Here is a 13,499-nt window from a genome sequence, read left to right as displayed (position 1 = left end):
CTAACCGTAATATAACCATGTTATCAACATGGATCAACAGGAACCTAACTGTAATATAACCAGGTTATCAACATGGATCAACAGGGACCTAACTGTAATTTAACCAGGTTATCAACATGGATCAACAGGGACCCAACTGTAATTTAACCAGGTTATCAACATGGACCTAACTGTAATTTAACCAGGTTATAAACATGGATCAACAGGGACCTACTGTAACAGCTACGTTGCACAGGTGAGTGGAGCTATAAGCGGTAATGTGAGGGCTTATGGCAGGTGGGTAAAGCTGTGCACAGATGTGTCAACTCAAATCACCCTGATTTTCTCATTAATCATCCGGTCCTCGGCGTCCTCGTCAAACTCCTTCTGGGGGTACACGTCGATCCCATTGGCCCGTAGCTCTTCCCTGATCTGGGGACACAAAAACAGTTCTGGGTGAGAGGTGAGGGTGAGACTGCCCCAGTACTGCTAACACAACATTCAGTAAAAATCCTATGCCTACAATAAAACACATAGCTTGCTGGTCCCTGCTATAAAAAAGGTTGAGAAACACGACAAATGCATTATACACCCTTGCAGAGACTTGAATACATGAACTAAAGGTTATGGGAACACACGAGCAAAAGCAGAACAACCTCAATTAGCCAGATATGTCCGACAAATACTTTGGATACATAACAGTATTTTGTGAGAAATCGAGACCATCTGCACACTGCGTTACCCACAGCTTTAGGTGGAGTTAACGTAAATCCCTTCACTAAATACCTCCAAAATGTTCTGTTGAAACCAACAGCCCATCACTGTCAGTGTACACGTTTACAAACAGACAAGCACACACACACACACACACACACACACACCAGTTCAACTTTTTATATCCGGTCATACAGAGCTTCCCTAATGAGAGGGACACTGGCGGGGATCCGTGAGCATGGCTGCCAGTAATTGTCTTGAAATGAATGCCTGCCTTTTTCAATTACTACTTTTATATCTACTACTACTGCATCTACTTCTACTACTGCATCTACTACTACTACTGCATCTACTACTACTACTACTACTACTACTGCATCTACAGTCGTGGTCAAAAGTTTTGAGAATGACACAAGTATTGGTCTTCACAAAGTTTGCTGCTTCAGTGTTTTTAGATATTTTTGTCAGATGTTACTATGGTATACTGAAGTATAATTACAAGCATTCCATAAGTGTCAAAGGCTTTTATTGACAATTACATTACGTTTATGCAAAGAGTCAATATTTGCAGTGTTGACCCTTCTTTTTCAAGACCTCTGCAATCCGCCCTGGCATGCTATCAATTAACTTCTGGGCCACACCCTGACTGATGGCAGCCCATTCTTGCATAATCAATGGTTGGAGTTTGTTAGAATGTGTGGGTTTTTGTTTGTCCACCCGCCTCTTGAGGATTGACCACAAGTTCTCAATGGGATTAAGGTCTGGGGAGTTTCCTGGCCATGGACCCAAAATGTCGATGTTTTGTTCCCCAAGCCACTTAGTTATCACTTTTGCCTTATGGCAAGGTGCTCCATCATGCTGGAAAAGGCATTGTTCGTCACCAAACTGTTCTTGGATGGTTGGGAGAAGTTGCTCTCTGAGGATGTGTTGGTACCATTCTTTATTCATGGCTGTGTTCTTAGGCAAAATTGTGAGTGAGCCCACTCCCTTGGCTGAGAAGCAAGCCCACACATGAATGGTCTCAGGATGCTTTACTGTTGGCATGATACACAACTGATGGTAGCGCTCACCTTGTCTTCTCCGGGCAAGTATTTTTACGGATGCCCCAAACAATCGGAAAGGGGATTCATCAGAGAAAATGACTTTAACCCAGTCCTCAGCAGTCCAATCCCTGTACCTTTTGCACAATATCAGTCTGTCCCTGATGTTTTTCCTGGAGAGAAGTGGCTTCCTCGCTGCCCTTCTTCACACCAGGCCATCCTCCAAAAGTCTTTGCCACACTGTGCGTGCAAATGCACTCATACCTGCCTGCTGCCATTCCTGAGCAAGCTCTGCACTGGTGGTGCCCCGATCCCGCAGCTGAATCAACTTTAGGAGACGGTCCTGGCGCTTGCTGGACTTTCTTGGGCGCCCTGAAGCCTTCTTCACAACAATTGAACGTCTCTCCTTGAAGTTCTTGATGATCCGATAAATGGTTGATTTAGGTGCAATCTTACTAGCAGCAATATCTTTGCCTGTGAAGCCCTTTTTGTGCAAAGCAATGATGACGGCACGTGTTTCCTTGCAGGTAACCATGGTTAACAGAGGAAAAACAATGATTTCAAGCACCACCCTCCTTTTAAAGCTTCCAGTTTGTTATTCTAACTCAATCAGCATGACAGAGTGTATGTACGCATGCCTTGTCCTCGTCAACACTCTCACCTGTGTTAACGAGAGAATCACTGACATGATGTCAGCTGGTCCTTTTGTGGCAGGGCTGAAATGCAGTGTAAATGTTTTGGGGGGATTAAGTTAATTTTCATGGCAAAGAGGGACTTTGCAATTAATTGCAATTCATCTGATCACTCTTCATAACATTCTGGAGTATATGCAAATTGCCATCAAAAAAACTGAGGCAGCAGACTTTGAGAAAATTTATATTTGTGTCATTCTCAAAACTTTTGACCACGACTGTACATCTACTATTACTACTGCATCTACTACTACTACTGCATCTACATCTATTACTACTGCTACATCTACATCTACTACTGCTACTACTACTGCATCTACTACTACTGCATCTACTACTACTGCTACAGCTACTACTGCATCTACTACTACTGCTACATCTACTACTGCTACTATTGCTTCTACTACTGCATCTACTACTGCTACTATTGCTACTACTACTGCATCTACTACTGCTACTATTGCTTCTACTACTGCATCTACTACTGCTACTATTGCTACTACTACTGCATCTACTACTGCTACTATTGCTACTACTACTGCATCTACTACTGCTACTATTGCTTCTACTACTGCATCTACTACTGCTACTGCTACTATTGCTTCTACTACTGCTACTATTGCTACTACTACTGCATCTACTACTGCTACTATTGCTACTACTACTGCTGCTACTTCTGCTACTTTCCCTCTCTTTCGCGCTCTTGGGGTCTGTGATCAAATTACTTTTTAATGTTCCAGATCCCCACCACATAAGATGAAGTGATGTAATGGAGTCCACTGTGGCCACATCAGCAGTCAGGGGAGAGGGGGAAGGAGACGGGAGAAGTTGGACAGAACTCACAGAACTCTCCTCTAGCCAATCCAAAATTTGGGAAGGGAGGGAGAGAGAGAAGGGGGAGAGAGAGAAAGAGAGAGCGAGATGGAGAGGGAGAAAAAGGAGGGAGGGAGAGAGAGGTTGGACTCCCACTTAACTCCTCTCTAGCCAATCCAGAGCCTGGCTTTATAGGTTCTGACCTCACAAGTACTCTATACACACAAAGCATCCTCAGTGTTCTCTCATTGGCCAGTGACCGAACGGGCAGCAGTGGCCAAACAACTTAAGAAACATTTCCTGTTGCTGCGGAGAACACAAAATATGCGAGCGAGAGAGAGCGCGAGAGACAGCATGCAACAGAAAGAGAGGAATTGGAGACAGATAAAGATGGAAGTAGAGAGGAATAGAGCGAAAGAAAGAGAGAGAGCTCACCTTCTTTTTGAAGAAGTCCCTCTCCTCCAGGGTGAGTGTGTCTGCCTTGGCGATGACAGGAACAATATTGACCACCTTACTGAGACGCCTCATAAACTCCACATCCAGAGGCCGCAGACTGAGAGCGAGAGCGAGAGCGAGAGGGGGGTGGGGGGGTGAGAGAGGGGCTTCAGTTCACCTGTATTTATAGCAGACCTGGGTTCAAACACTATTTGAAATGTCTCACATACTTTGAGTATACGCTTTAGCCTGCCTGGAGCGCCAGGTGGGCAGGGTTTTCACTTTTGGGACTTTTCTGTTGGTTCCATTGCAACAGGCAAGCTCAATCAAGCCTGGCTAATGTATTAGAAATGATTTCAAATAGTATTAGAACCCAGGTCTGCTTTATAGTTCTTGTTCAACAGTCCTTATTTGGATCGACAGTGTGATACATCCTAGAACCACCAGAGGGCGGTATCCTCCAAGAAAAATACCCACAGCACAGCTGTCTGAGGGCAACCCAAGCACATTTACATTACATTTACATTTACGTCATTTAGCAGACGCTCTTATCCAGAGCGACTTACAGGAGCAATTAGGGTTAAGTGCCTTGCTTAAGGGCACATCGACAGATTTTTCACCTAGTCGGCTCGGGGATTAGAACCAGCGACCTTTCGGTTACTGGCACAACGCTCTTACCCACTAAGCTACCTGCCGCCCCAAGCACAGATATACAGTACAGTAGCGTCACATACATACTCTACGCACTAGCTAAACCTACTGTATATCTGAGACCCACATCAGTCAGTGCATGTCTGTAACTGTCAATTAAACCACACTGAGCCTTGAACTGAACTGAGCTGAGCCTTGACCGCCATTGAGCTGCTGATTGGAGAAACCCAGTCTTCCATAAGTGTGAAACTCATCTGTCTGTGGTTTGTGCAGCTGACGCTGGCTCAGATCACTGCATTATAAACTGCCCATTGTCGACAAAGACCTTTGGGTCAGACAGACAAGCATGTGCACACACACACACACACACACACACACACTGTTCTCTTATCGCTCCCACTAGAGTATTAAACAGACTTGGATAGTTGTTGGGCAGGACATGTGACAGACATCTGCAACGCTGGAAGAACATGAAACGATGCTCAAGCTATATTGGAGGGGGGGCACAATATGTCATGGCTATCGCTCTTGTAAATCACAACCACAGACATGAGGGCAAAGCCTGCAGTCCACCACAGGACAGGACCACAGGCCATAGCAACAAAGGGTAGAACCATTATGGGGTACATGCAAAGGAGGAGCAGACATGACACAGGAGGGAAATTCAATTAAAGGGTAATAGCTGTATACTGTACCAACAGGTGGGCTATGATGACTCATTTTGTGTGTGTGTAGATCACCATGGCAATGTGGAAAAGCAAAACAGGGTCTCAAAAGCTAAACAGAATCAAGCTGCTGTGATGAGAGCGAGAGCGGGATGCCAACACACACACTGGAAATCCTCAAATATACATTTCCCTCCTCCTCCCTAGTTCAGGTAAATGTGTAACTACTACTACTATTGCTAGTAAATTCAATTTGCTGACACCAGCATAGTCAGATACAATGGCTTCTCCTGAATTTAATATCGGTACGCCCCAGACTGTTAAGGTTCCCAGGAGTGTTGGGTTAAACCAATACACCACAGATGGGGGGCTAGCTCTATACAAAGCTCAATCAGGCCCAGATGTGTGAGCAGCAGTAACACCCGAGACAGAAACTTGGAGCAGGGAGGCAAACACATGCGTTTGTTTCAAGGCATAGCGAAAGAGAGAGAGAAATACATTTTTTTCCAGTCATGGAAAACGGGTGTTATGGGACGTGTTGCAACTCGCTGCCTGTGAAACAGGAAATGGAGGGGGGTCTGGAAGAGTAAGTGTTTCCACATCTGTCTGTCCCTCTCAGCTGCTGGAGCAGAGGAGGATCCACTACAGGTCAAGTCAGAGCGGTGGTGAGGGGTAGCAGAACATGAACTGTACATTTAGGGCAGGTTTCTCAAACATAGACAGTCCTAGTCCTGGACTAAAAAGCGTACTCAATGGAGAATCTCCATTCTGGCTGGGAATCTGGCCCATACATAGGCTGTATATGTTACACAGAAGGGCACAGTATGACGTTCGACATCATATCTGATATTTGAATGGCACAGCACAGGGCTTTAGATTGTTTTTATAACTAACGTGTATTAGAAAGTCATGGCAAACTCACCGTGTTCTCCTCTTCTGTTCTGATGAGTCTGGGCTATTTGAGTAGGACTCTGCCTATGACTCACTGCTTATCTAACATAAATCACTTCCTTCCCTCCCTCTCTCACTCTTTCTTTCTCACTCTCCCTCCTTTTACAAACTCCCAGTTACATACTCTTTACTGTTCAGTCAAGGACAAAAGGGGGCAGCAGCACCGTTGCGTTGACACTGTGCTTGTGTGTGTATGACAATTATTGTCGACAAAGACCTTTGGGTCAGACAGACAAGCATGTGCACACACACACACACACACACACACACACACTGTTCTCTTATCGCTCCCACTAGCAGCATAGGACCATTTTTTATTTTTTGAATATCCAAAGAATGAAGCTTAGCTAATAATCAGCTTGATTACCTCCCAGCCATATCTAAACATTCACCTGAAACATTCCACACATTCATACCCTTCACAAGGAATGTGTGAGTGTGTCTGTGCACGTCTAACTGTGTGTGTGTGTGTGTGTGTATGTGTGTGTCTGTGCATGTGCGCGTCTTCCTGTGTGTGTATGTACGCATGTGTGTGTGAGTACGCGTAGCAGCACTCACCAGTGTCCAGTAGGGGGTATGAAGTAGATGCAGCAGTGAACCCGTGAGTCTGGAATCCTCTTCTTCCTGTTGATGTTGATCTCCTCCTGAAGGTACTGCTCATACTGGGCATTAATGAACTTCATGATAGGCTGCCAACTGTGGAGGGGGGGGGGGGAGACAGGAAGTGGAAGGAAGGGGAGAGGCAGATTAAAAGAGAAAGATGGAGAGGGGGAGTTTTGGGGGATGGATAGAGGGAGACAAGTGAGAAAGACAGGAAGAGGGAGTTAGCAGGGGGGAGAGAAAGAGGATAGATGAGGTCATATACAGTACTGTGTACACTAGTCATCTAGATGAGATGGATTGGGTAACCATTTATATTAACTGTATATACAGTACCAGCCAAAAGTTTGGACACGCCTACTCATTCCAGAGTTTTTCTTTATTTCTTACTATTTTCTACAATGTAGAATAATAGTGAAGACATCAAAACTATGAACTAACACATATGGAATCATGTAGTAACCAAAAAAGTGTTAAACAAATTCTCTCAACCAGCTTCATGAGGTAGTCACCTGGAATGCATTTCAATTAACAGGTGTGCCTTGTTAAAAGTTAATTTGTGGAATTTCTTTCCTTCTTAATGCGTTTGAGCCAATCGGTTGTGTTGTGACAAGGTAGGGATGGTATACAGAAGATAGCCCTATTTGGTAAAAGACCAAGTCCATATTTTTTATTTATTTATTTAACCTTTATTTAACCAGGTAAGCCAGTTGAGAACAAGTTCTCATTTACAAGATGAAGCAAAGCAGTGCGATAAAAACAACAACAACACAGAGTTACATATGGGATAAACAAAAACGTACAGTCAAAAACACAATAGAAAATCTATATACAGTGTGTGCAAATGTAGTAAGTTATGGAGGTAAGGCAATAAATAGGCCATAGTGCAAAATAATTACAATTTAGTATTAACACTGGAGTGATAGATGTGCAAAAGATGATGTGCAAATAGAGATACTGGGGTACAAATGAGCAAAATAAATAACCATATGGTGATGAGGTAGTTGGGTGGGCTAATTACAGATGGGCTGTGTACAGGTGCAGTGATCGGTTAGCTGCTCTGACAACTGATGCTTAAAGTTAGCGAGGGAGATAAGAGTCTCCAGCTTCAGAGATTTTTGCAGTTCGTTCCAGTCATTGGCAGCAGAGAACTGGAAGGAATGGCGGCCAAAGGAGGTGTTGGCTTTGGGGATGACCAGTGAGATATACCTGCTGGAGCGCATACTACGGGTGGGTGTTGCTATGTTGACCAATGAGCTAAGATAAGGCGGGGATTTGCCTAGCAGTGATTTATAGATGACCTGGAGACAGTGGGTTTGGCGACGAATATGTAGTGAGGGCCAGCCAATGAGAGCGCACAGGTCACAATGGTGGGTAGTATATGGGGCTTTGGTGGAAAAACAGATGGCACTGTGATAGACTACATCCAATTTGCTGAGTAGAGTGTTGGAGGCTATTTTGTAAATGACATCGCCGAAGTCAAGGATCGGTAGGATAGTCAGTTTTACGAGGGCATGTTTGGCAGCATGAGTGAAGGAGGCTTTGTTGCGAAATAGGAAGCCGATTCTAGATTTAACTTTGGATTGGATATGCTTAATGTGAGTCTGGAAGGAGAGTTTACGGTCTAACCAGACACCTAGGTATTTGTAGTTGTCCACATATTCTAAGTCAGACCCGCTGAGAGTAGTGATTCTAGTCGGGCGGGCGGGTGCAAGCAGCGTTCGATTAAAGAGCATGCATTTAGTTTTACTAGCGTTTAAGAGCAGTTGGAGGCTACGGAAGGAGTGTTGTATGGCATTGAAGCTCGTTTGGAGGTTTGTTAACACAGTGTCCAATGAAGGGCCAGATGTATACAAAATGGTGTCGTCTGCGTAGAGGTGGATCTGAGAGTCACCAGCAGCAAGAGCAACATCATTGATATACACAGAGAATAGAGTCGGCCCGAGAATTGAACCCTGTGGCACCCCCATAGAGACTGCCAGAGGTCCAGACAACAGGCCCTCCAATTTGACACATTGAACTCTATCTGAGAAGTAGTTGGTGAACCAGGCGAGGCAGTCATTTGAGAAACCAAGGCTATTTAGTCTGCCAATAAGAATGCGGTGATTGACAGAGTCGAAAGCCTTGGCCAGGTCGATGAAGACGGCTGCACAGTACTGTCTTTTATCGATCGCGGTTATAATATCGTTTAGGCCCTTGAGCGTGGCTTGGAAACCAGATTGCATAGCGGAGAAGGTACGGTGGGATTCGAAATGGTCGGTGATCTGTTTGTTAACTTGGCTTTCAAATACTTTCAAAAGGCAGGGCGGGATGGATATAGGTCTGTAACAGTTTGGATCTAGAGTGTCACCCCCTTTGAAGAGGGTGATGACCGTGGCAGCTTTTTAATCTCTGGGGGATCTCAGACGATACGAAAGAGAGGTTGAACAGGCTCGTAATAGGGGTTGCGACAATTTCGGCGGCTAATCAGCTAGCCCAGCTGATATGTAGGGGTCCAGATTTTGCAGCTCTTTTAGAACATCAGCTATCTGAATTTGGGTGAAGGAGAAGCGGGGGGGCATGGGCAAATTGCAGCGGAGGGTGCAGAGCTGGTGGCCGGGGTAGGGGTAGCCAGGTGGAAAGCATGGCCAGCCATAGCAAAATGCTTGTTGAAATTCTCGATTATCGTAGATTTATCGGTGGTGACAGTGTTTCCTAGCCTCAGTGCAGTGGGCAGCTGGGAGGAGGTGCTCTTATTCTCCATGGACCTTACAGTGTCCCAAAACCTTTTGAAGTTAGTTCTACATGATGCACATTTCTGTTTGAAAAAGCTAGCCTTTGCTTTCCTAACTGATTGTGTATATTGGTTCCTGACTTCCCTGAAAAGTTGCATATCGCGGGGGCTGTTCGATGCTAATGTAGTACACCATAGGATGTTTTTGTGCTGGTCAAGGGCAGTCAAGTCTGAGGTGAACCTGGGGCTATATCTGTTCTTAGTTCAGCATTTTTTTTGAATGGGGCATGCTTATTTAAGATGGAGAGGAAAGCATTTTTAAAGAACAACCAGGCATCCTCTACTGACGGAATGAGGTCAATATCCATCCAGGATACCCGGGCCAGGTCAATTAGAAAGGCCTGCTCGCTAAAGTGTTTTAGGGAGCGTTTGACAGTGATGAGGGGTGGTCGTTTGACCGCGGACCCATTACGGACGCAGGCAATGAGGCAGTGATCGCTGAGATCCTGGTTGAAGACAGCGGAGGTGTATTTAGAGGGTAAATTAGTCAGGATGATATCTATGAGGGTGCCCATGTTTACAGATTTAGGGTTGTACCTGGTAGGTTCCTTGATAATTTGTGTAAATAAGCTCAAATAAGCAAAGAGGAATGACAGTCCATCATTACTTTAAGACATGAAGGTCAGTCAATACAGAACATTTCAAGAACTTTGAAAGTTTCTTCAAGTGCAGTCGCAAAGATCATCAAGCCCTATGATGAAACTACCTCTCATGAGGACCACCACCGGAATGGAAGACCCAGAGTTACCTCTGCTGCAGAGGATTAAGTTCATTAGAGTTACCAGCCTCAGAAATTGCAGCCCAAATAAATGCTTCACAGACACATCTCAACATCAACTGTTCAGAGGAGACTGCGTGAATCAGGCCTTCATGGTCAAATTGCTGCAAAGAAACCACTACTAAAGGACACCAATAATAAGAAGAGACCTGCTTGGGCCAAGAAACACGAGCAATGGACATTAGATTTGTGGAAATCTGTCCTTTGGTCTGATGAATCCAAATGTTTGGTTCCAACTGCCGTGTCTTTGTGAGACGCAGAGTAGGTGAATGGATGATCTCCGCATGTGTGGTTCCCACCATGAAGCATGGAGGAGGAGGTGTGATGGTGTGGGGGTGCTTTGCTGGTGACACTGCCTGTGATTTATTTAGAATTCAAGGCACACTTAACCAGCATGGCTACCACAGCATTCTGCAGCGATACGTCATCCAATCTGGTTTGTGCTTAGTGGGACTATCATTTGTTTTTCAACAGGACAATGACCCAACACATCTCCAGGTTGTGTAAGGGCTATTTGACCAAGAAGGAGAGTGATGGAGTGCTGCATCAGATGACCTGGCCTCTACAATCACCCGACCTCAACACAATTGAGATGGTTTGGGATGAGTCGGACCGCAGAGTGAAGGAAAAGCAGCCAACAAGTGCTCAGCATATGTGGGAACTCCTTCAAGACTGTTGGAAAAGCATTCTAGGTGAAGCTGGTTGAGAGATTGCCAAGAGTGTGCAAAGCTGTCATCAAGGCAAAGGGTGGCTATTTGAAGAATCTAAAATATAAAATATATATTGATTTGTTTAACACTTTTTTGGTTACTACATGATTCCATATGTGTTATTTCATAGTTTTGATGTCTTCACTATTATTCTACAATGTAGAAAACAGTAAAAATAAAGAAAAACCCTTGAATGAGTAGGTGTGTGCAAACTTTTGACTGGTACTGTATATAGATAGAGAGAGATATAGATAGATAGATAAATATCTATGCACACATACATTCAAATATAAGCATATTATAAATATAACATTTCAGCTATGGATTGTACTGTTACTGTACCAGTTCTCGTTGTTGATCTGATCCCCGAAGCCGGGCGTGTCGATAACAGTTAGTTTCATCCTCACCCCCTTCTCCTCAATGTCTGAACAGAGACAGACAGAGACACACACAGAGAGACATACAGAGATGGTTAGATTGAATACAAGCACCTCTGAGAGGCCAAATGTACCTCAGACTGTAAACACAACAAGGTAGACTGAGTAGAGTGTGAGATTGATAAAGTGAAAGATGGAGAGGTACAGAAAAGAAGGAGTAAAATAAACAGTAGGTGTGATTGCTTCCTCCTTTCCTCTTCCTCTCACCGTGGCTGACAGACTTGATATCGATAGTCTTGGGGATCTTCTCCTGGGACGTGGCCTGCACTGACTTACGGCTCACCTTGGACTTGAACAGGGTGTTCATCAGAGTGGACTTCCCTAGGCCGCTCTGCCCTATACACACACACACACAAACACACGTAGAACACAAGTGGTAACACACAACTGAATATCATACACATTGGTCGTGCAAATAAATAGAATAAAGCCACAATTGACAGTTTAGTCATTTAGCAGACGCTCTGATCCAGAGTGACTTACAGTAGTGACTACATACATTAAATACTTTTTTCGTACTGGTCCCCCGTGGGAATCGAACCCACAACCCTGGAGCTGCAAGCTCCATGCTCTACCAACTGAGCTACACATAATGAAGGTAAAACAGTAGTCCATGGCTTGATTTGAACCAATACCCTCTCATCTAGTCTGACTTTAGGGAATAGACTACTCTAACAATGGTGGACTTCCTCTCACCTTTCTGCATAACATTCTTCAGACACTCTTCCCACTAACAGGTTCATTCCAGTGGTGTAATGAATGACTAGCATGGCCTCATTATTTCAAACCGAGACAAAGAGAATTTAACACCAGAGCTGTTCCAGCCTGTCACAGCCACTCAGGGGAGAAAGAGACACTATTTCACAAGATTTTGGCTGCAGTGGGGGGCCCCCACAAACACACACACACACGTTACGTCGGTGTTGTTTTCACCATTTTCTCTGTGGCTCTGAGATGAGTCACAAGTACAGAATAATGACTCAGTCTCTTGGCCAAGACCAAGGCCCGCCCGCCCTCCCTCCCTCCCTCCCTCCCTCCCTCCCTCCCTCCCTCCCTCCCATTAAAGTTGACCTAAAGGAAGTGCATGTCCTTTCAGGGCTCAGACCTGCAGTCTGGGGAAGAGCTCCGCTGTCAAAGAAACCACACTGAGCCTTGAACGGAGCTGAGCCTTGACCGCCATAGAGCTGTTGGTTGGAGAAACCCATTCTTCTAGAAGTGTGAAACTCATCCGTCTGTGGTTGGTGCAGCTGACGCTGGCTCAGATCACTGCACTATAAACTGCCCATTGTCGACAAAGACCTTTGGGTCACACACACACACACACACACCAAGAGTTTATGACGCACACACACACACCTCCCCCTGTTCTATTATCTCTACCAATAGAGCAGGTTTCCCTAATTGTAAACAATCTTATATTTTTGGACATAAAAGACTGTAAAAACACCAGACATTTTTTGGAAATCTGTTCCAAAGTATTCCCATGCATAATAGAGAGATGTATGTGATCGTATACAAATGTAAGCAAGGTTTGAAATGATCATGTTTAAGTCTAATATAATATCTGTTTGGGCTTCTTGCAGTAAATTTACAGTCTACAAATTATTTGTAATTATGTTCCGGCCCCCTGACCATCCGCTCAAGAAAAGAATCAGCCGACGGCTGAATCTAGTTGATGAGACCTGCAATAGAGCATTAAACATTAGACTTGGGCAGCTGTTGGGCAGGACATGTGACCGCCATCTGCAACGCTGGGTAGACATGAAACACTGCAGTCGAGAAGAGTTCTGCTCTCTCAGCAGTAGAGAGGAACCAGCTGGAGAGGAGGGTGTGTTTGTGTGTGTGTGTGGGTCAGGAGGTAGAGGCTATGGGAGAGAGAGTTCAAACAGCTGGACTAGATAGAACCCTGAATATTGTAGAATTAGGGAATAACATACTGTACGTGGACCCAAAAGGTTGCCTGTAGCACCTGACTGTACCGCCAACATCACCTGTGGCCCCTGGGATCAACTGTGGCCCCTGGGTTAACGAGGGAGAGTGTAGTGTGTATGGCCCCTGGACAGATAACCCACACAGTTTAGTTCACAGTCTGGTTAAGTCCACACTGAGACTGGAGCTCAGGGCCTCTGTTGCACGCAGGCTGGCAGGCACGCACACACACACACAGAGTTGCATAATAATGGAGGTTTATATGTTTAAACTTCATTTGGGATTTAAGGCTTCAAACAACCGATTAATAAATGGGCCCTCAGTGTCTTGAC

At 44.9% G+C, this 13,499-nt stretch overlaps 1 protein-coding gene across 2 annotated transcripts in view; it reads right to left on the bottom strand.

Annotated features, from left to right (window-relative positions):
• LOC311117316 (septin-9-like) overlaps positions 1–13,499 on the bottom strand; it is a 77,806-nt gene that overhangs the window by 12,927 nt on the left and 51,380 nt on the right. For both annotated transcript variants that reach the window (XM_084192277.1, XM_084192278.1), the window contains 5 exons: positions 11,446–11,574; positions 11,144–11,225; positions 6,499–6,636; positions 3,674–3,791; positions 316–411 (listed from right to left, as the gene is read on the bottom strand). In XM_084192277.1, coding sequence (XP_084048403.1) covers positions 316–411; positions 3,674–3,791; positions 6,499–6,636; positions 11,144–11,225; positions 11,446–11,574 — 563 coding nt within the window. The remainder of the gene's footprint in view (positions 1–315; positions 412–3,673; positions 3,792–6,498; positions 6,637–11,143; positions 11,226–11,445; positions 11,575–13,499) is intronic.

This window comes from Coregonus lavaretus, assembly GCF_964263955.1.
Source record: "Coregonus lavaretus genome assembly, contig: HAP1_SCAFFOLD_1695, whole genome shotgun sequence".
NCBI classification, from domain to species: domain Eukaryota; kingdom Metazoa; phylum Chordata; class Actinopteri; order Salmoniformes; family Salmonidae; genus Coregonus; species Coregonus lavaretus.
The sequence above is the reverse complement of the archived record's forward strand: the minus strand, read 5'-3'. Positions and strand labels throughout refer to the sequence as shown.